General features: G+C 34.2%; 2 protein-coding genes and 1 pseudogene across 3 annotated transcripts; 1 reads left to right on the top strand and 2 right to left on the bottom strand.

Annotated features, from left to right (window-relative positions):
• Window positions 1–325: 325 nt before the first annotated feature.
• LOC18601871 (geranylgeranyl pyrophosphate synthase, chloroplastic/chromoplastic-like) lies at window positions 326–1426 on the bottom strand. The gene has a single exon (XM_018119285.2). The coding sequence runs from the start codon at window positions 1349–1351 to the stop codon at window positions 494–496; it is 858 nt and encodes a 285-aa protein (XP_017974774.2). The 5' UTR covers window positions 1352–1426; the 3' UTR covers window positions 326–493.
• A 10901-nt stretch (window positions 1427–12327) lies between these two features.
• Window positions 12328–15679, top strand: DHAR3 (dehydroascorbate reductase 1). Of its 2 annotated transcripts, none has more exons than XM_088805818.1 (6): window positions 12328–12677; window positions 13308–13398; window positions 13526–13669; window positions 14564–14681; window positions 14973–15089; window positions 15337–15679. In XM_088805818.1, the coding sequence occupies exons 1-6, from the start codon at window positions 12467–12469 to the stop codon at window positions 15421–15423; spliced, it is 768 nt and encodes a 255-aa protein (XP_088661944.1). In that variant the 5' UTR covers window positions 12328–12466; the 3' UTR covers window positions 15424–15679. The 2 variants fall into 2 exon arrangements, with proteins under 2 accessions (XP_088661944.1, XP_007033019.2); XM_007032957.3 differs by having other exon boundaries at window positions 12332–12677; window positions 14949–15089.
• Window positions 15680–16725: 1046 nt separating this feature from the next.
• LOC18601868 (geranylgeranyl pyrophosphate synthase, chloroplastic/chromoplastic-like) lies at window positions 16726–17620 on the bottom strand (annotated as a pseudogene).
• Window positions 17621–23108: the final 5488 nt, after the last annotated feature.

Below are 23108 nucleotides of genomic sequence, written 5' to 3'. Positions count from 1 at the left end.
AATATGCAGTAGCTACTGGTTGATCAATGGGTCATAGGGCAACTCGCCCAATTAGAGTCGCAATATGTTGCAAGATGAAGTGGACCAGAAGACGATAGTAAGATGCCTTGTCCAGGTGTGCCTTTTAAGTAGCCAAGTAAACAAAGCATAGAATCCGTGTGGGGCTTTCGATGTTGATGCATAAATTGACTAAGAATATGAGCACTGTTAACGATATCTAGGAGAGGGATGTAAGATATATATGTAAGACGCCCAACGACGTGCCTGCAGGATGAAGGATCTAAGAGGCGTTCACCGTTAAAGTATATGAGTTTGAGGTGCTGCTCCTTGGGGGAAGCAGCAGGCTTTGCAACAGATAAGCCTACATCAGCAAAAATGTCAAGAACATACTTCAAACCCCAAGAAATATTAAAGGCAATCGTGACAACTTGTGCTACATAACTTTTTTATTTTCCAACAAATAAAAAGGATTAATACAGCTAAATTTTCTTCCCTAATTTTCTCGATTAGCAATATAGTTTGCTACATGATACAATGGAGCTGCTCTGGTAGCATCAAAGTAGGCAAGCTCTCCAACAGCTTGTATCATCAACTCAGAGGCAAACTTCTTGGCCTTGTCGATGCCCATCAGCTTGGGATATGTTCCCTTATTACTAACCAAATCCTTCCCTGCAGTCTTCCCAAGCTCCTCAGAGGACTTAGTCACGTCTAGGATATCATCCACAACCTGAAACAACAACCCTATGCACCTTGCATACTTCCTAACCTTTTCAATATCAGTAGTATTTCCACCTCCCATTATGGCACCACAAACTAGACATGCCTCTAAAAGCTTGGCGGTTTTATGCACATGAATGTACTCTAATTCAGTCAAACTCACCTCTTTTCCCTCACTCTCAAGATCCATCATTTGACCTGCCACAAGCCCTTGGGACCCTATCGCTGTGCTTAGCTCAGCAAGAGCACGAACCACTCGGTCAGGTGAAATATTTCTTGTATTGGAAGCAATATGCTCAAAGGCAAGGGAGATAAGAGCATCACCAATAAGAACTGCAGTTGCTTCACCGAAAACTTTGTGGTTTGTAGGCTTGCCTCGTCTGAGATCATCGTTGTCCATGCATGGAAGGTCATCATGGATCAAAGATGCAGTATGTATCATCTCAAGAGCGCAGGCCATTGGCATCGCCAAGGACTTATCTCCTCCTACTAATTCACATGAAGCAATACAAAGAATAGGACGGACACGCTTGCCGCCAGCAATAAGAGAGTACCTCATTGCCTCATGAATCTTTATCGGGTGTCGTAAAGGTACTGCCTCATCAAGTGAGTTGTTAACTTGTTTTCCCTTCATCACCAAGTATTCTTCAAACTGGAATGTTACTAATGGCCGCTTGTCTTGTGAAATGTGAGCAAGTCTTCTGCTAGCAGAGGTTGTTTGAAAGATAAGTTTGCGAAATTCATGGCCTGAATTCACTCCACGAACAAGCTTTACATTACCAAAATGGCATATGATCATTTTCGAGGTAATAATGCAAGACTGGTTGAATTGCCATGACTTGGGGTATGGGTTGAAGAGAGCCATTAAAATACACCTACTTTTATTTTTTTGGCCTTATGTATATAATACCCTAGCCATACTTAGTTTTTTCTAGTTTGAATTGACGTCCCCTAGTAGCCTGAATCAACTGCTATTTATAGTTATTTTAATCTCTTGCCTCAGAGGTTAAACTAATGAAGTTGATTCAAGATGCAACAAACCGACCCAGCCTAGTTAGTATTGCTTAATGGTTAAGGGCTATTGTTCTAGAAATGTTTATCTTGCCAACTTGCGTTTATGTCACGATCCTCGCGTGGACTCAAATCCTGCATCATGGAGATAATGCTCCCAGCGAATGAGTCACAAAGTCTCACATCGAAAAGAAAACTTCTAACTGGGAGTAAGGGTGGATGTCGTGGTCTTAGAAAAAGGAGCCATGAATCTCACATTGGCTATATACTAGAGTGATACTGAGAATATAAGGGGTTACACCACTTTTAACCTATGAGGCACTTTTTGTGGGACAAAATCGTGAGGCTAGCGGGTTAAAACGGACAATACCTTACAAGGGTTGGTGTGGATCGTGACAATTGGTATCAAGGTGGACTTTGAGTACTAGCAATGTGCCACTAAGGACAGTGGACTCTTATTGAAGTGAAGGAAGATTTCACGGTTCTCGTGTGGACGTGAATCCCACAACATAGAGATAATGCTCCCAACGAGTGAGTCATAAAGTCCCACATCGAAGAAAAAACTCTCAATTAGGAGTAAGGGTGGATGTCATGGTCCTAGATAGGGAAGCCATGAATCCCACATTGGTTATGTACTAAAGAGATATTGAGAATATAAGGGTTCACTCCACCTGGAACTTGTGAGGTCCCTTTTGTGGGACAAAACCGTGAAGCCAATGAACCTAAGCAGACAATACCTTACAAGGGTGGATGTGGACCGTGACAATTGGTATCAAAGCAGACTTCGAGTTTTAGCAATATGCTACTCAAGATAGTGGATCCTTGTTGAAGTAAGGGATGATGTCACGGTTCTCGCATGAACATAAATCTCACATCATAGAGATAATGCTCCTAGTGAGTGAGCCATAAAGTCTCACATCGAAAAGAAAACTTCTAGCGGAGAATAAGGGTAGATGTCATAGTCCTAGAGAGGGGAATCATGAATCCCACATTGGCTATGTACTAAAGTGATACTGTGAATATAAGGGTTCATACCACCTTTAATTTGTGAAGCACCTTTTGTAGGACAAAATCATGAGGCCAATGGGCCAAAACGTACAATACCTCATAAAGGTGGGTTGGTGTGGACCGTGACAATGGGTATCAGAGTAGACTATAAGTATTAGCACTATGTCACTGAGGACAGTGGACCCTTATTGAAATGGAGGAGGATGTCACGGTCTTCGCGTAGATACGAATCTCACATCATAAAGATAATGCTCCCAACGAGTGAACCATAAAGTCTACTAAGAATATAAGGTTTCACATCACTTTTAACTTGTGAGGTCCCTTTTGTAATACAAAACCATGAGGTTAGAGGGCCAAAGCAGGTAATACTTAACAGGGGTTGGTGTGGACCATGACAATTGGTATCAAAACGAACTCTGAGTACTAGCAATATGCCACTAAGAACAGTGGACTTTTTTTGAAGTGGGGGAAGATGTCATGATCTTCGCGTAGACGTGAATCTCACATCATAGAGATAGTATTCCCAACAGATAAGTCACAAAGTCTCACATCGAAGGGAAAACTCTCAACGAGAGTAAGAATGGATGTCATGGTCCTAGAGAGGAGTAATGAATCCCACATTGGTTATGTACTAGAGTGATACTGAGAATATAAGGGTTCACATCACCTTTTACCTATGAGGTACCTTTTATGAGATAAAATCTTTAAGTCAGCGGGTCAAAGCGAACAATATCTCATAAGGATTAGTGTGGACCGTGACAATTGGTATCAGAGCGGACTCTAAATACTAGCAATATGTCATTGAGGACAGTGGACCCTTATGAAAATGAGAGAGGATGTCACAGTCCTCTTATGGACGTGAATCTCACATCGTAGAGATAATGTTCCTAATGGGTAAGCCACAAAGTCCCACATCAAAAAAAAAAAATTACCAATGGGGAGTAAGGGTGGATGTCATGGTCTTAGAGAGGGGAGCCATGAATCTCACATTGGTTATGTACTAGAGTGATACTGAAATAATAAAGGTTCACACCACTTTTAACTTGTGAGGAGTTTTTTATGGGACAAAATTATGAAGCCAACGAATCAAAGCAAACAATACCTCACAATGATTGGTATGGATCGTAACAATTGATATCAGAGCAGACTTCGAGTATTAGCAATATATCACCCAAGATAGTAGATCTTTGTTGAAGTAAAGAAGGATGTCACAATTCTCGTGTGAACATAAATCTCACATCATAAAGATAATACCCCCAGCGAACGAGTCACAAAATTTACTGAAAATATAAAGGTTCACACTACCTTTAACTTGTGAGGTTTTTTTTGTGGGACAAAACGGTGAGGCTAGCGGGTCAGAGCAGACAACACTTCACAGGGATTGGTGTGGACTGTGATAATTGATATTAGAGCGAACTCTGAGTACTAGTAATGTGCCACTAAAGATAGTGGACCATTGTTGAAGTGGGGGGAAGATGTCACGGTCCTTGCGTGGACATGAATCTCACATCATAGAGATAATGCTCCTAGTGAGTGAGCCACAAAATCTTACATCGAAGAAAAAATTCTCAATGAAGAGTAAGAGTGGATGTCATGGTCCTAAAAAGAGGAGCAATGAATCCCATAATGGTTATGTATTAGAGTGATACTGAGAATATAAGGGTTCATATCGCTTTTAATTTGTGAGGCACCTTTTATGGGACAAAATCGCTAAGATAGCAGGCCAAAACGAACAATACTTTACAAGGATTGGTGTGGACCATGACAATTGGTATCAGAACGAACTTTGAGTACTAACAATATGCCATTAAGAATAGTGGACCCTTGTTGAAATGGGAAAGGATATTACGGTCCTCTTGTGGACTCGAATCTCACATCATAGAAATAATGCTCCCAGCGGGTGAGCCATAAAATCTCACATCGAAGAAAAGCTGCCAATGAGGAGTAAGGGTAGATGTCATGATCTTAGAAAGGAAAGCCATGAATCCCACATTGGCTATGCACTTAAGTGATACTGTGAATATAAGGGTTCACACTACCTTTAATCTGTTAAGTACCTTTTGTGGGATAAAATCGTAAGGTCAACGGGTCAAAACATATAATACCTCATAAGGGTTAGTGTGGACCGTGACAATGGATTTTATAGCGGACTTTGAGTATTAGCAATATGTTACTTAAGATAGTGGACCCTTATTAAAGTAAAGGAGGATGTCATGGTTCTTGCATGAACATAAATCTCACATCATAGAGATAATGCTCCTAGCGAGTGAGCTACAAAGTCCCACATCGAAAAAAAAAACGGGTAGTGAAAAGTAAGAATAGATGTCATGGTCCTAAAGAGGAGAGCCATGAATTTTCTCATTGGTTATATACTAGAGTGATACTGTGAATATAAAGGTTCACGTCACTTTGAACCTGTGAGGCATCTTTTGTGAGACAAAACTGTGAAACCAATGGACTGAAACAGATAATACCTTACAAGGATTAGTGTGGACCGCGACAATTGGTATCAGAGCAGACTCTGAGTATTAGTAATATATCACCGAAGATAGTGAACCCTTGTTGAAGTGAGGGAGGATGTCACGGTCTTCACGTGGATGTGAATCCAATATCATGGAGATAATGCTCCCAATGGATGAACCACAAAGTCTACTGAAAACATAAAGGTTCACATCACTTTTAACTTGTGAGGTCTCTTTTGTGGGATAAAACCATTAGGCTAATGAGTTAAAACAGACAATACCTCACAAGGGTTAGTGTGGATCGTAACAATTGGTATCAGAGCGGACTTTGAGTATTAGCAATGTACCACTAAAGATAATGGACTCTTGTTGAAGTGGGGGAGGATGTCACGGTTCTCACGTAGACGTGAATCTTACATCATAGAGATAATGCTCTCAGCTGGTAAGTCACAAAGTCCCTACATCGAAGAGATAACTCCCAACAGGGAGTAAAGGTGGATGACATGATCTTAGAGAGGGGAGTCATGAATCCCACATTGGTTATGTACTAGAGTGATACTGAAAATATAAGGGTTCACACTACCTTTAACATGTGAAGCGCCTTTTGTGGGACAAAACTATAAGGCTAACGGGCCAAAGTGGACAATACCTTACATGGGTTGGTGTGGACTGTGACAACTTGCCTAAACTTTTTTTTAAGGTTTAAAAAGATACTTAAAAAAAACTCAACTGATGCATTGTTTCATGAATTTTAAATGAGATACATACATTATATATATATATATATATATATATATATATATATATATATATATATATATATATCTTTTCCCCTGAACCGAGGAAAATGATTTTTGCTTCAATGTGTGGATGCCAAGATTTCAACTTTTAATTAATTATTACATGGACAGTTCACATGCATTTTTTTTTCAAGAATCGAAAGAAAGCTTAACAACAAAAAGTGGCAATCAAATAAAACAAAATAACTATGATCTCCAAATAACTTGTTATATGAATTTATTTATTGATATTCAAGTGCATGCATGAAAGAGTGAAATTCTCATAAAAGTTGGATTGCAATCAATTCTATTAGTTATATATCTGAAGTATGCTGTAATTGCTTTAAACTTTCTCCCTTGAAACGATCTCAAAATAACAATGCTTTTTAACCTTTTGTCTTTATCAAGTTCGTTGAGTCCCAAAATGGTGTAAACAGTGGCGGAGCTAACTAATTTTTATTAGAGGGGTCAAAGGCTAAAAAGAATAAAAGTTAAAATTTTTTAAAACCAATATATTGAACTTAACCATTAAAAATCAAAAGATTTATAATAGATAATAATTTTATATAACATGTAAATCAAAAGAAACAAAAAAAAATTTATAATAGTGTTCTAGAAAAGTTTTGTTCAACGATAGTAATATCTTTTTTAATATAAACAACTAAATTATTTGTAAAAAATTTATTATTCATTTTGTTTTGAAGTCTTGTCTTTTTTAATATAAACGATTAAAAAATTAATATTGTCAACATCTAATATTCTTATTTTATTATAATTAAGTTTGTAATACTAAATATTAAATTATAATGCATAAACTATAAATAGTTAAATATGATATACAGAATTAATAATTTCTTCTTATACTCAAGATAATTTTTTTCAATTAAATATAAAATATAAAGCACATTAAAAACATATACTCAAAATAATTTTTTCTTATATATTTAGGATTAATAAAAAATAACATATTAGTGAAATTTTAAACAACAACCAATAGTGCAACACTAGAACTTATATTTGAGAATTACATTTATAATAATTTTTTAATTTTTAAAAATTAAAATCATTAAAAATAAAATTCACATAACAGAAAGAAGAAATTATGACAAGTAAGAGATATAACATATATAACAAAAAAAAAAGAATGTGGTTGATGATTCGTAGAAATTTAAAATATATATATATATATATATATTTAAAATATATGAGCAAATAGAATATAATTTAAAAAAATAAATAATAATAATATAAATAAAAAAAGTTAAATAAAAACTTTATCTTTTTATAATTTCACAATATAAAGAAAAAAAAAAGAAAAAGATGAGTGGAGAAAGTTAAAAAATTTAAAAAAATTAAAAATTTGAGTAAAATTGAATGGGCCTGTAAGATCATTTTTTTATTTTTTAATTATATTAATTATTTAATAAAAAATTATTTAAAAAATTATTAAAAAATATATAATATATTAAAAATTTCAAAATTTTTAAGGCCCCCGCCCCGCCCCTCCATTACAAAGGGACGCTCCGCCCCTGCGTGTCCTCTACCTTCCATATGATAATTATAAGACTGAAAATTAAAAAATATAATATAGATGATGTTTGAAATTCATGGATAGCATCAAGTAGGAATCAATTTGTTGTAGGTAGTAATTGTTTAAGGGCAACCGCTGGCAATTTTATTTTTGAGAAAGTGAGTTGCATTGCACTCAAAAAATAATAATAATAATAAAAGGCTTATTCAAAAATTACCTAATTTCTTCATCTTGTATAAAATATAACAAACTCAGATTTTTTTAGGGTAAAATAGCAGCCATCGTAATAAACAAAGCAAAGGTGTTCAAGCGTTTGGAAATAGATTTTTGAGCCCGAACTCAACCCGACTCCACGTAATTATATTATTTGAATATTAAATCATTTTTAAAATATTATGAAAATAATAATTAAATAAATGAAATGGGCTAAATTCGAACTTGATCTTAAAATAGGAGGCTAGATTGACCCAACCTACCTCGCTCGTAAACACCTCTGGTAAAAGAAAAAGAAAAAAACCCCACATGACAATGATAAATAATTGCAAGAGTCACTTTCTTTGCCATGTCCACAAAACTCGTTGACCACATATATATCAATTCGCTGGCAAAATATGTGGGGAATATTTTTGCAGTGTAAGAATCTTGATGTTGCCAACTAGGCCCAACTCATAAAGATCATTCTAACGATCAGAATTATTTGAATAATTTTTATGTAATGAAATATTTTTTTAGCTGCCCCTTTTCTGAGATTATATAATTTGCTAATCATTATAAAAGAAATTTCAATTAATTATCTTCCTTGCAAAATTTTAAGACATCTCTTAACCTTTTAATCTTGCCAAACTATAATAATAACACAAACATAAAACACAAAAATATTTATAAGATAAATCAAATTAAAAATCTAAGTAGAAATAACTGTGGTAATATTGGAGAAAAAGAGTATTTTTGGTGTTGACTAGTGAGTTGCCTCTCCCATTTTGGGCATATTTGGAGAATGGTAAGAGGAGTTGAATTATAATATTGATCTTTTTTTTTTTTGGTGTACTTTAATTATGTATACTCAAAATAATTATTTTTCTTGTCATAAATTCCCTATTTTGATGCTAGAGTCAAATTCAAAATTTTAATGCAAATATCATAAGATTTTACTAGAATTAGGCTACTTGGGACTTGTGAATTTTTTACCTTGATTCTCATTTTACAAAAGTAACCTTGTAAGGATGGTAACGGATTGAGTATTCGCTAATTTTGAGATATTCAAATTCAAACTCAAACCCTATTAATAATGGATTGAATTAGGCTACTTGGAACTTATGTACTGCTTATTGTGCTCTAGCACCCATGAGCGGATGCCCTTTTTTATACACCTTACTATCATTAATATAATTTTCTATTTAGTTGAGAAAAAACATATTGAAGATATAGGTATAATAATAATTATTATTGAATATAACTTATTTAATATACTGTTTCTTGTATAAAATTTGTGTGGGAAAAAAATGTGACGTTATTATTTATTTGTAAGCTTGAAAAACTGGAGCAGCTATGTGCAAGGCAACTTGGTTGTCACAATATAATGTAGTTGGTGAAAAAGGCTTGTAACTAACCAAGATCAGATGAGAGATATGTGAGCCAAGTGATTTCACATGTGGCCAATGGCCATGGCACCATCTTCGGCCTCACCAGATGATGAGTTAGACACCAATAGAAATATGCAGTAACTACTGGTTGATCAACGGGTCACAGGGCAACTCGCCCAATTAGAGTCGCAATATGTTGCAAGATGAAGTGGACCAGAAGACGATGATTAGATGCCTTGTCCAGGTGTGCCTTTTAAGTAGCCAAGTAAACGAAGCATAGAATCCGTGTGGGGCTTTCGATGTTGATGCATAAATTGACTAAGAATATGAGCACTGTTAACGATATCTAGGAGAGGGATGTAAGATATATATGTAAGACGCCCAACGAAGTGCCTGCAGGATGAAGGATCTAAGAGGAGTTCACCGTTAAAGTATATGAGTTTGAGGTGCTGCTCCTTGGTGGAAGCAGCAGGCTTTGCAACAGATAAGCCTACATCAGCAAGAATGTCAAGAACATACTTCAAACCCCAAGAAATATTAAAGGCAATCGAGATCCTTAAGGTAGTCCAAAACAAGCAAGTTGTAAGTGGATGTATGACAATAAAATATGGAATAATCTACCTTAGATTATCATGAAGAAATGCATTATCCACGTCAAGTTGATATAAAGGTCGAATGAATAGTTGCTGCAACAGCAATTGGTACTCAAAACAGTTACAAGTTTGGCCACAAAAGCAAAAAATATTTCAAGGTAATCAATCCCTTTGAGCTGAGTGTACCCTTTGGCAACAAGATTGGCTTTATATCTTTCAATGGACCTACCGCAATGTCATTTAATTTTATAAACCTATTTGCAGCCAATGGGTTGTTTAATTTCCTAGAGGAAGCGAGACAAGACTCCATGTATTATTTACCTCAAGAGCATTAATCTCAGCTTGCACAGCTTCATGCCATTCTGGAAATTTTATCGCTTGAGCCAAAAACTTTGGTTCTTCATTAGTAGACAAGGTATTTAGGAAAGAAGCGTGCTTAGGTGTGAAATGATTGTACAGAAGATAATGATGAGTGGGATAAAGAGAACCTGGTGAAGAGGATTGATTAAATTGGGCATGATAGTAGTAGTAGTCTTGAAAATGAGGAGGTTGATGAGGCCGACTTGGAAAGCCTTGATTATCTTTTCTCTAAGTAAACTTTCTTGTAGTGGAAATGTATGCAATAGATTATGTTTTGGCGAAGAAGCCTCCAGGAAATAGTTGTATTAATATAATTCTAGTAATTATATAGATTAGAGACTAAATCAGTGTGATTCTTTTAAGTTAAGATACTATTAACTTATCTTGCAATTAAATAATGATTTCGCCAATGATATAGGTAAATTATGATATTATTAGCTAATTAGATTCCAATACTATTAGCTTTGTTTAACTATATAGCTTATTCAACTTTGCACAATACAAATTTCAAAATATAAAATTTGTGCGCTTGTAACATAGTAACAGAACCATCTTGTCTATTTTTAGTTTTTTAAAGCCTTTTTTTTTTTTTCATACAACTTAAGTAGTGTATAGCAAGACAACAATGTAGAAATAGGAGAGTCCCTTTTAAGGACTAGGAATCTTGAACTAGGAGAATAAATCTCTTCAAAAGATGTGATTATTGAACAAAACAATTATACAAATTTACACCTCCACAGGATTAGTAAACAATTTGATAAGATAAAAACTTTAGTAGAAAATCAACCAAAAATCAAACAAAGAGAAAAAAGAAGGAAAGAAAGCCCATACTGAAGCCATATTCAAACCACATGACGTTCCAAAAAGATGTCATCAAGAATACCAAAAGGATTTCTTAAGAGAAATCCAAAACAGACTCAACAATTTAGAAGGTAAAACCTCAAGAATATCCCAGAAGATTGCTCCAGACACTCCAGATCAAGGCTTAATATACATGATAAATGAACAAATTAAGTTAAATCAAACCAACTTGGACAAATTGACAAAATAGCCTGGAAAGAACCACAAAAATACTACTACCTGAAAGCTACTGGCTTAGACATAAACAAATCTAGAAGAAAACCTATATACAGTATGTTTCAAAATAAATATAATACAAATTAATGCAATATATGAATGGAACATTCTTGGATGTTTAAATATAACATTCTTAATATTTTTCAACAAATGACATGGTCTCGAGTGTTTATAAAATTCAAAACCAAACTTCTATAGTAATGCAATAAAGAATCTTTAATAGTAGAATTTTCTGAACATTTGAAAGGATGGTGAGACAATTGTCTTATTCGAGACCAACAACAAGATATGTTAAAAGTTATTAAAAAAAGATAAAAATGGAAATACGACCTTAGATGACCAAAATAGGGAAATTCATGATGCAATTGTATCATTAATCTTCTCCATTTCAAAACATCTCATAGATAGAAATGCATAATGATTATTAAATATAAAATGCAAAAAACTAGTAGATTTCAAATTGTGTGAAGATGTTTTTAAGACTAGAGTCATGCCAAGAACAGATAATAATCAATCATTTTAGAAAGCAAAACTCTTAGTTGGTCTTCGTACATTGTTGAGAGAAAAGGTAAGAAACCATACAAGAGAAATTTTCTTATCTTGCAAAAGCAATTAAAGAAGTAAAGATACTAGACAAATAAAAAATGAGATCATTTTATCAACAATTTGACATAAAATATGATCCTTCTTCTTCTAAGATAAACCATTGCCAAAGTAAAAAATTTAAATAAAAGAAAATTAACAATGCTATAAAAAAACCATATATATTGGTTATCACAAAACTATGTTACTAATTATGATTTATTCACCGACGGCATGAAGTTTTTAAATTCCATAAACAGAGTTAAGGAGTTGACACGTATTGATTTAATTATTAATTAATTTATAATATTCATGAATATATCATAATAGAACACTTCTTTTAATTTTTTTTTTTTGAAAGTAAAAAGCTGAGTTCTTTTAATTCTATTTGTGAAGCTTAAAAACTTCATCTTAGTTTATAGGATAATTTTTCTTTCTTTTATCCTACAATACCTACTTATTCAATATTTTATATTAAAATCTATCAATAGTAAAAAAAATTTAAATAATAATATATAAATATGCTGTAATAAAAAAAAAAAAGTTTTCCATGTCCGTACCAATTAAACCCATACACACTCAATTTGAGCCGAAAAGAAAATAGTATTCTCTAGAAAAAGTGAGTTGGCGTCAGATGGGTAAACCTTTGCACTTGCCCGGTCTCTGCAACATATAAAAAGTTTGAGCCTCATGTCGAAACAACAACCTCAATTTTACCCAGAACAAACCCAAAGCTTTGGCTTCAACCCATTTTCACGGCAGAATGATGTCGACAGCCTCAGCTCTGTCTTGTTCACTCAAGCACCACTTAGCCTTTGGCCTCCGCTTCCCTCAGAACCACGCCCTATGCCGCCCTAACGGAGCCAGAATTACAACTTCTCGAAGCTTAGCAGTTACGATGGCGGCCACTTCCACTACTCCTCTTGAAGTCTGCGTCAAAGCTTCCGTCACCACTCCCAACAAACTCGGCGACTGTAATATACCTTTCTCTGCTTTGGCTTTTCTTTTGTTTTTTTTTTTTTTTGTTTTTCGAACGTATAGTCTCTACTTAAACTCAACTGGTCCCTCTGTTTGCAATGCTGACAAAATTTGAAGTGAAAAGAAAAGTTAAATTTTTTTAAATTTATTTTAAATCTTTTGTTTTCTTTTTTAGGTTGTTGTAATCTTGCATTTGCTGAAATTAATTGGTAATAGAGTTGAGCTACTTTTTAATTTTAATTTTTACTATATTTTGATATTTAAGAAAATCTGAAAGGAGAAGAGTGTGAACATATTGGAAAGCACAAGAAATAAATTTTATGTATATTTAGTTTTAGCTTTATTGAATTTGTAAAATTCGCAATGAAACAGAATGCATAAAGATTGAAGCTCTGTGCTTTCTTAAATTGGATACTGTAAAAGAAGAGTAATGTGATAGGTTGGCCGATAAAATCAGCTCATAAAAGAAGGTAATCTTAGGGTATAATAAGTATGTGAGAGGAATCGGGAATAAAGTTTGTAATGCGGGAAATAGGAAAATTCGATTCTTTAGAAGTGAGTAATATGATATGCTTGGGAGTTGTTCATGGAATATTGTTAACTGTTTGTGGGATTGTGCGGTTCAGGCCCCTTTTGCCAAAGGGTATTGCTGACTTTCGAGGAAAAGCATCTTCCTTATGACATGAAGTTGGTAGATTTGGCAAACAAGCCAGAATGGTAATAATTATTTTTACTACAAAATCATATACTTTAACTTTGCATTTGTTTTATCACCAAATCATATTTAGTTTGTTAGTTTTGTAATGAAATCATATGTTTTAACCACTGCATTGGTCAAATTCAGGTTCTTACAAATCAGTCCAGAAGGGAAAGTTCCGGTAGCAAAACTTGATGAGAAGTGGGTTCCTGATTCTGATGTCATTACACAGTCACTGGAAGAAAAGTACCCTGATCCACCATTGGTAACCCCGCCGGAGAAAGCATCAGTGTAGGACTCTCTGCTCACTGCCATATGCATTTAACAAACAGTTGTGTGAACAATGATGTTTGCAGTCCCTGCTATAGTACTGTTTTCTGTATACTTTTTTTAAACTATTACTCCTGCATCATGAAGGATTAATTGTCTAAAAAATAATCAAGCTAGGACCCTGAAGCACAGTTCCAGAAAATCTGTAACTCAGTTGGCTGCCTCTTTAGCTTAAAATGTTATGGAAACAATAATGAAACTAGCATCGAAAAAATATATCTATGGAGACTTTAAAGTTGACTAAAATTCAGTTAGAAGCAGACTGCAGAATATCTTGAATAAGCCTCAATTTATTTCTTAAGCCAGGGTGAAGGAAAGGATCTTCATTACTTTGTTGATGTTGGTTGTCTGGTGAATTATTGGGACGGCTTATTTGGATATTTTCATGACCTTCAGCTGTTTGGTATTTAAAATTTTATGATTTTGGTGATTTGTGTGCACATTCTCAAGACCTGAAAAGACAGTGTTAAACAGGTCTTAGTGCGTAAATACTAAGAACTTTATATTCAGAGAATTTTTTAGCTAAATGATCAATAAACAATGCATAATACTTGCACCATGGTCAGAGTCATTTTAGCCTTTGGTGCATAAATTTCTATCAGTTGGCATTGATAAGAAATAATTGAAAGTTGTAATTGTTTTTTTTTTTTTTTTTGGAATGGTTGAGGCTTCATTTTATCATCAAGAAGGGCTGCAATTCCAAATTTTCTAGAGAAATTGTCATGATTTGATATTTAGGATGACTATCTCATAATTGCTTTTTATTTTTGAGCTTCATCTCTAACAACATTCTGAATGACCAATATTGAATTATCAACTGAGAAATTATGCCTAGCATTTGATTTTCTCTTGTAGTGGCTCGAAGATTTTCTCTACATTTATTGGTTTTCTTAAAAGCAAAGACCCCGCTGATGGAACAGTGCAGGCATTGCTTAATGAGCTAAGCTCATTCAATGATTATATCAAAGAAAATGTGAGGACTCTTTCTTGATTTACTTAGGATGGATCACAATTGCTTTTCGTTAGGCAGAACAGCTTATAGATTTTATTTTATCAATATAATAGTAATGTGAATAACCGATTCATCTGGTTCGTTAAACATGTTAAGATTTGCGCCTTCCTGTTCTTTTTATGATGATGCAATAGCAATCATTGATGACTTAGAAATAACTTATTTTGTTAAGTTGGTTGGTGAAACCAGTCACCTGCTGCATAATTGATTTTTTTTTTCCATTTAAAGGGCCCTTTTATCAATGGGGAGAAGATTTCTGCAGCTGACTTGTCTCTGGGACCTAAGTTATATCATCTTGAGATTGCTTTGGGGCATTATAAGAAATGGTCTGTTCCAGATACACTTCCCTATGTGAAATCCTACATGGAGGTATGTTGTTTATGCTTGAAATACTTATCTGTTATTTTGCTTTTGTGGCCAACACTTACAGTATATGAAGAATCAGATATGAAAAAAATTGATGACAATTCTTGCTCTTTCTCTTTGCCCCTCTTACATCTTAATGTGCTCTTACATTCACAATTCATCAGATGCATGATTTTTAGTTCTTCAGTTCAAAATACACAAGAACTATATTGAACTAAGCTCCTGATCATGCTTAATTTCTCATAAACAGACAATTTTCTCGATGGATTCATTTGTTAAAACACGCGCAAGCCCTGATGATGTAATTGCTGGTTGGCGTCCAAAAGTAATGGGTTAATTCTTTCTACTATACGGGTATGTCATTTTTATACAAGTTATTAGGTATCTACCCTATCCCAAAATTTGATGTAATGGGGTAGAATATTACAAGATGTGCTACTCTTCTTGGCATGCAACTGGGATCAAAGACTTCATTTTGTGATGCTTGTTATCAGATGAGAGTACGCATTTATTTACAGATATAGTTAAAATGTAAAAACCCTTCTTAGAGTTAATATCTTATTCCATGTAAAGCAATTTATATTTTTGTTTCATGCTATAACTTTTTCAAGAAATGAATGCCTTCTGATGCCTATGAGTGGTAATCAATTTCTATGCATCAGTGGCATAAAAATCATAAGGATAAAACTTTCTCTTCAAGATTGAGGATTGTTACGCAATAAACACCTTCTGTTTTTTATTCTTTTGGGCGGGGGGGGGGGGGGGGGGGGGGGTGGTGGCGGTGGGGGCATGTAAAACTCTTGCCATTGTGAAACTTTTTCAATGTTGGTTCTCCCGTAGCTTGTACTAGGAGATTCTTTTTGCTTGAAATTTTTTGATCAAAACTAAAGCTTATATCAAATAAATGTTAGCAGTTGGTTATATGTACAGCATCAAAAAGCTCCTAATAAGTTTGAGCTGGCAGAGCATAATGAGTTTGAAAGACTCTGCATCTTTATTTAAAAATCTCAGCATTCATACCTGCTAGCACTTGTCAACCCTGAGCCTAGACTCCTTATCTCCATCCCCACCACCACCTTGTTTAGAGTCAACTTTGAGTTTTCTTCCCTGGTTTCACTCCAAAATTCCCCCTCACACCATGAACCTATTTTCTGGTTTAGATGAGCTATCTAGTACACTGTATACCTCTTTATTTTGTTGGTTTGTTTGTTTGTTTCACAAATGGCATGGCAAAAACCAGGTTATCTAGTCAACTATGCCCTCATTCTTGTGCTGAGGAGAATTGCTTTTGAAGAATTGATTGAAAAGAGCTAGGTTGTGCAAGTGTTGGTGTTCAAGTCACATGAATTCTATCAGTTCCTTTTCATTAACAGAGTTTAAGAAAGGGTTGAGAACTGAGACCCTTTCCAGACTTTAGGTTTTGTGTTTTGGCATTGTAGCTGATTTGGAAATTTTATTTATTCTTTCTACTTTCAGAAAATTAACAAAAATACTTATTAAAGTTGTGAAATTAAAATATCTTATATATATATATATATATATATATATATATATATATATATATATTTGGCAACTTGTGCTACACAACTTTTTTATTTTCCAACAAATAAAAAGAATTAATACAGTTAAATTTTCTTCCCTAATTTTCTCGATTAGCAATATAGTTTGCTAAATGATACAATGGAGCAGCTCTGGCAGCATCAAAGTAGGCAAGCTCTCCAACAGCTTGTATCATCAACTCAGAGGCAAACTTCTTGGCCTTGTCGATGCCCATCTGCTTGGGATATGTTGCCTTATTGCTAACCAAATCCTTCCCTGCAGTCTTCCCAAGCTCCTCAGAGGACTTAGTCACGTCTAGAATATCATCCACAACCTGAAACAACAGCCCTATGCACCTTGCATACTTCCTAACCCTTTCAATATCAGCAGTATTTCCACCTCCCACTATGGCACCACAAACTAGAGATGCCTCTAAAAGCTTGGCGGTTTTATGCACATGAATGGACTCTAATTCTGTCAAACTCACCTCTTTTCCCTCACTCAAGATCCATCATTTGACCTGCCACAAGCCCTTGGGACCCTATCGCTGTGCTTAGCTCAGCAATAGCACGAACCACTTGGTCAGGTGAAATATTTCTTGTATTGGAAGCAATATGCTCAAAGGCAAGGGAGAGAAGAGCATCACCAGCAAGAACTGCAGTTTCTTCACCGAAAACTTAGTGGTTTGTAGGCTTGCCTCGTCTGAGATCATAGTTGTCCATGCATGGAAGGTCATCATGGATCAAAGATGCAGTATGTATCATCTCAAGAGCGCAGGCCATTGGCATCGCCAAGGACTCATCTCCTCCTACTAATTCACATGAAGAAATACAAAGAATAGGACGGACACGCTTGCCGCCAGCAAGAAGAGAGTACCTCATTGCCTCATGAATCTTTATCGATTGTCGTAAGTGTACTGCCTCATCAAGTGAGTTGTTAACTTGTTTTCCCTTCATCACCAAGTATTCTTCAAATTGGAATGTTACTAATGGTCGCTTGTCTTGTGAAATGGTGAGCAAGTCTTCTGCCAGCAGAGGTTGTTTGAAAGATAAGTTTGCGAAATTCATGGCCTGAATTCACTCCACGAACAAGCTTTACATTACCAAAATGGCATATGATCATTTCCGAGGTAATAATGCAAGACTAGTTGAATTGCCATGACTCGGGGTATGGGTTGAAGAGAGCCATTGAAATATACCTACCTTTATTTTTTTGGCCTTATGTATATAATACCCTGGTTATTTCTAATTTGAATTGAAGTCCCCTAGTAGCCTAAATCAACTGTTATTTATAGCGTTTTAATCTCTTACCGCAGAGGTTAAACTAATGAAGTTGATTCAAGATGCAACAAACTGACCCAACCTGGCTAGTGTTGCTCAATGGTTAAGGGCTCTTGTTTTGGAAATGTTTATCCTGCCAGCTTGCGCTTGCCTGAACTTTTGTTTAAGGTTTAGAAAGATGCTTAAAAAAACTCAACTTATACATTGTTTCATGAATTTTAAATGAGATACATACATTATATATATATCCTTTCCCCTTAATCGAGGAAAATGATTTTTTGCTTCAATGTGTGGATGCCAAGATTTTAACCTTTAATTAATTATTACTTGGATAGTTCACATGCATTTTCTTTGTGTTTTTTTTTTCAAGAATCGAAAGAAAATTTAATAACAAAAAGTGGCAATCAAATGAAGCAAAATAACTATAAACAATCCCTTTAATTTTGTTCAACGATAAGATGAGTGTGCGACATTTTAGATTCCTATGAGATTTTAAACAATCCCTTTAATTACATGTTGAGACACTTGATTTAATTTTTTCAAAAAAAAAATTATGAAACATTTTCAATTTAGCTAATTAGGTATATTTTCACAACTTTGATTATAAGTTAGGTGATTGATTATCACATAAGTTAAAATTGATAGTTAAAAAATTCCTAACTATTATCTTAATTATATTTAAATTTTAATTTATTATTTCATAAGTGAGTAGGATGAATAATTAATGAGTTTGCATGTCATGATTCTAAATGTAAAAGAATACGTAAGCTGAAAAAGAATTCAAGAAGCATTGCATGACCTATTAACAAGGCATTGGGTCAATAAATAATAAAAAATATATATATATATATATTTAAAATTCTAACTCTAGAGTTCGGATATCATATTTAGTTGAATAACTTCTTTTCTCATAAGTTCAAGTTGATAGAAAAGGACTAACTATTATCTTATAGGGGTATTTTTAAAAATAACTCTTATAGATAAGATGTTTTTAAATATAACTCTTTTTATAATTTTAATAATTTTTAGCCAAATTGGATAAAATTATCCTTAATGAAATTACACGTCATGTACAAAAACATGTGGCACGTCATGATTAGGTTGTTACACACGATATACAAAAACATGTTACACGTCATGTACAAATATATGTGACACCTCATTGTTTGATTGTTACATGTCATGGTTAGGTTGTTACTCGTCATGTATAAAAACATGTGACATTTTATGGTTAGGTTGTTATACGCCATAGTTAGATTGTTACATATCATATACAAAAATATGTGACACACCATGGTTAGGTTATTACACGTCATATTGAAAAAAAAAATATTGTTGTTACACACTATATTCAAAAATATTTTATTATACTTTAATGCCTAAAATGTTATTGTTGCTTACGAATCAAAACTTCAAATCATCTCAACTCTTTTTTTTTTTTTTGACAATTTGGTACCGATTAAAGTGTTTCCAATATGTTTTTATAAATTAAAACATAAATTTTTTTTATCTAAAACACCTATTTTGACTCAAAATCAAAATTTTTTTTTGAAAACCTAGGTTTATAAATTTCAAAATTTTGAGTTTATTATTGTCTAGGTCTCGAATTGATCCAATTAAAAGCTATTTTAAACGTCTGTAATCATTTCTACTATTTTAGTTTTATCCAAAATACTTAAAAATGAAATTCCCTAAATACCCACCCACTCAAGCACATCAAAACCATCGCTTGGTGTCTTGAAAGCCTAAGAAAGAGAAATCTGAAAACGCGAGAGAGAAATCAAGAGCATAGCAGACTAATGCCGAAGAGAGAAATCGATAAAATTAAAGAGAGTGGGATGGTGAGAGAGAGAATCGAAAGCACAAATAGAGAGGAATTATGATAAATGGTTTAATTAATTTAAAATAGTTTCAAGAGTATTTTTGTCAAGTTATGGTTAAAAATAGTTAAATTTATTTTTATGGTTATTTTTTAAATGCCTTTAGCAAGAAAGGTTATTCTTCGTAATTTCCTCTATCTTATATTTAAGTTTTAACATTTGATTTTTTATTTTTGAAAAATCATATAAAGTAATGTTGGGATGAGCTCTGCAGCCAATTGGGATTGGTTAAGACTTGATTTCAATCATGCAACAATATCATTCATGTTGAATGATTAAAGGTTTTTCTTCATCAATAAAACATCAATTATAACAAGTTATAAGTCTAATTGGATGAAGTTCATGAGATTAATATGCTTTGCAAGGAAACTGTAATGAGTTGTAGTTATAAGATCCTTATGCATCAAAGCGTAATCTCAAAATGTTCTTAGTCAATGTATCATTGAAATTTGATATCAATAATACCTAGAGACTGGTACATTCTATATTCCTTACTTGAAAAGTAAGCAACCGATCTCATAGGTTGAAGTATAGAGATTCTTGGAACTAGAATGTAGGTACTTGCCTATGAGGGCAAGTTCACTGAACATGACCCGCCATAAGAAGTGCATTTGGTATTTCACTCAAGTATTTATGTAATACTTCACCAGGTTGTCTTATGTATGGAATGCTATGTTTTGATTTCATCCTTACGAGCGCCTAACCAAGGATGTCAAAACAGGATACTTTTGGGTATAGCATGAAGCATGTGAAGGCAAATGAGTGGTCAAGATAGGAATCATCACCCCAAGTGATGCAGGGGATATATCCTAACTGGTCTTGGTTGATATTAACTTATTGAAGTCCTTGGCCAAAGCGACTTGAAGATTATAAAAAGAGTTTCATAAGTCTTTATAAAGCTGATGATCAAACTTTAAGAACGAATATGGAGATCAATAAGAATAGACACTACACCATGCTCTTATTGTCACATCCCAAATTCTCGGACCATGACTAACGGAAGGACCCAATGGGCTCAGCCCAGTAAGCCCAAGCAATCCTACTAAATTGATCTTATACATAAATCCCTATTCCTTTAGAATCCAAAATTCGTAATATTCAAATACCGTCCCTTTGAAAACAATTTATAAAACCCAATCATGCATTCATAATGGTATCATCAACCATTATATTCATATATAGATTAACAAATGATTCTTAGTATTTCACACCAAGTATTCATATACACATGATTAAACCTTGATCGTCAGCGGAGTGACTCTGGGCACGGTTGCTAACATTTAGTGCCACGTTAAACCTATCGAGCAATGGATAGGGAAGAGCACCTCGTCCTAGGATCCAATCACCTTTAACTCAGGAAACCTAAAACATAAATTTTAAAAACGTGAGTATAAACTCAGTGAGTGAACATAGGAAGGGAATAAGCAATTACAAGGAATGATTTAGAAATCATGATGCACTTAAGTTCAAAAACAGTGCAACCTAGTTCAAGTTCTTATTAAAATCCTTCCATCAACCCCGGGTTATTAAATCATTTCATAATGAAGGAACCATATTTAGCAGGAAATCGGAAAGAGAGGAAATTTTCTGCAATCATCCAAGCAAGGCAGTATAAACAGAATGTTCTTGTTGTAATAAAATCAATTCACATGTAAATGGGAAATTTTCAAGATATGTCATGCCATATAATCACATATTATAATCATAATCTTTCTATTGCATATACATATGATTAAGCATATATCAATTAATATACCACCACACCTCATCCAGCTCATGTACACCATCACCGGCATGTGCACTACCCACTCCGCACATGCACGGTTGTAACTATCACGACAACATCACTGTCGGTATGTACACTACCCACTCCGCACATGCACGGTTGTAATTATCATGACAGCATCATTACCGGCATGTGCACTGCCCACTCCGCACATGCACGGTTGCATTTGTCACACAATGGTACCATTTATGACATAGTATATATACATATCATTATACAGAAACGTATGAATTCATCACACTATCCATTTCATAACATAAAAACATTTCATAAGGGCTTGTTCCCGTGCATATTTTTGAAAAAAAACAATAAAACGTTTTAGAGGATTCAATCAAACATAAACGTGTATATCCCAAGACATTTTAATGCAAGTTCACTCACCTAGCAACAATGAGATTTTAAGTCGCTATTTGTTCGGAGGTGTCTCTAACTATTTTCAGTGGTCGGTCGCTCCTTATTTACTCCGACATGCCACCACAGTTCTCTAACTTTATCTTTGCACTTCCTAGCAATAATACGAACTCAATATATTTAATTACATACGTATACGGGCAACACTCTAATCAATTAATCCTTACTCAAATTTATATTTTCATCCTATCATGAAACCATATTCAATTAACTCACATCTTAATACATTTTTAACAAAATTACTTACATCCATTGCTTACGAAATTCCTTAAATTATATCGCCGGCAACTTATTTATGATGTCACGTGCCTACTTCAACCTTTCTAAATAATTTTCACCCAAATCCATCTTATATTTCCACACATAATTCACATATATGGCAGCAACAATTATTCTCGCTTTCACTCGATTATTTCCTAGTTTACACGCATCGTTATCTATCTAACTTTCAATACTTTGTTTCTCAATCCTCCATCCACAATTTTCCTTTTTTATTTCTTTCAAACAACATGCCATACAATCTTAACAATTTTCAATTAGCTTATGCGAATAGATCCTTTCAACAACCATAATTCCATTACAATATTCAACTAACCATAGGTTTTAAACATAGTGTTAAGCTTACTATTTTCCTTTTCCACTTTGAGTCCTTCATGTACCCATGGGTTTATTGGCTTACATGTTACCAATTTTTCTCCAATCAAGCCAATCTTTGCTGCCATAAGACATTTCTCTAAGTCACTAACTCATTTTCAAAGACTACTCAAGCCAAAAACAAGAATTCTTACCGTTCCTTGCTTGAATCACCAAAACCAAGCTTTTTCTTTCTTTCTCTCTTTTTCTTTCTTCTCCTCCTAGGGTTTAGATGTGCTGGAAATTGAGGTTAAAGGTTGTAAATTTAGTGCTCAAGAAGTTTGGAGAAGAAAGGAAAAGAAAACATGGAAAGGAAAGTGAAGAAAACTTGATTTCATGGTGGATAAAGAGAAAATGGCATGAAAGCTTCAAGAATGGCATGGAGCATGGAGGAGAAGAGGGAAAAATCTTGCTGGAGGAGATAAGAACGGTTTTGGGCTGAAAAAAATTAGAGTCAAAGCTTCCTTTGGAAGCTTTGACCAAACTTCATGTA

This window comes from Theobroma cacao, chromosome 4 (genome assembly GCF_053813885.1).
Source record: "Theobroma cacao isolate CCN51 chromosome 4, ASM5381388v1, whole genome shotgun sequence".
Lineage (NCBI taxonomy): Eukaryota > Viridiplantae > Streptophyta > Magnoliopsida > Malvales > Malvaceae > Theobroma > Theobroma cacao.
The sequence above is the reverse complement of the archived record's forward strand: the minus strand, read 5'-3'. Positions and strand labels throughout refer to the sequence as shown.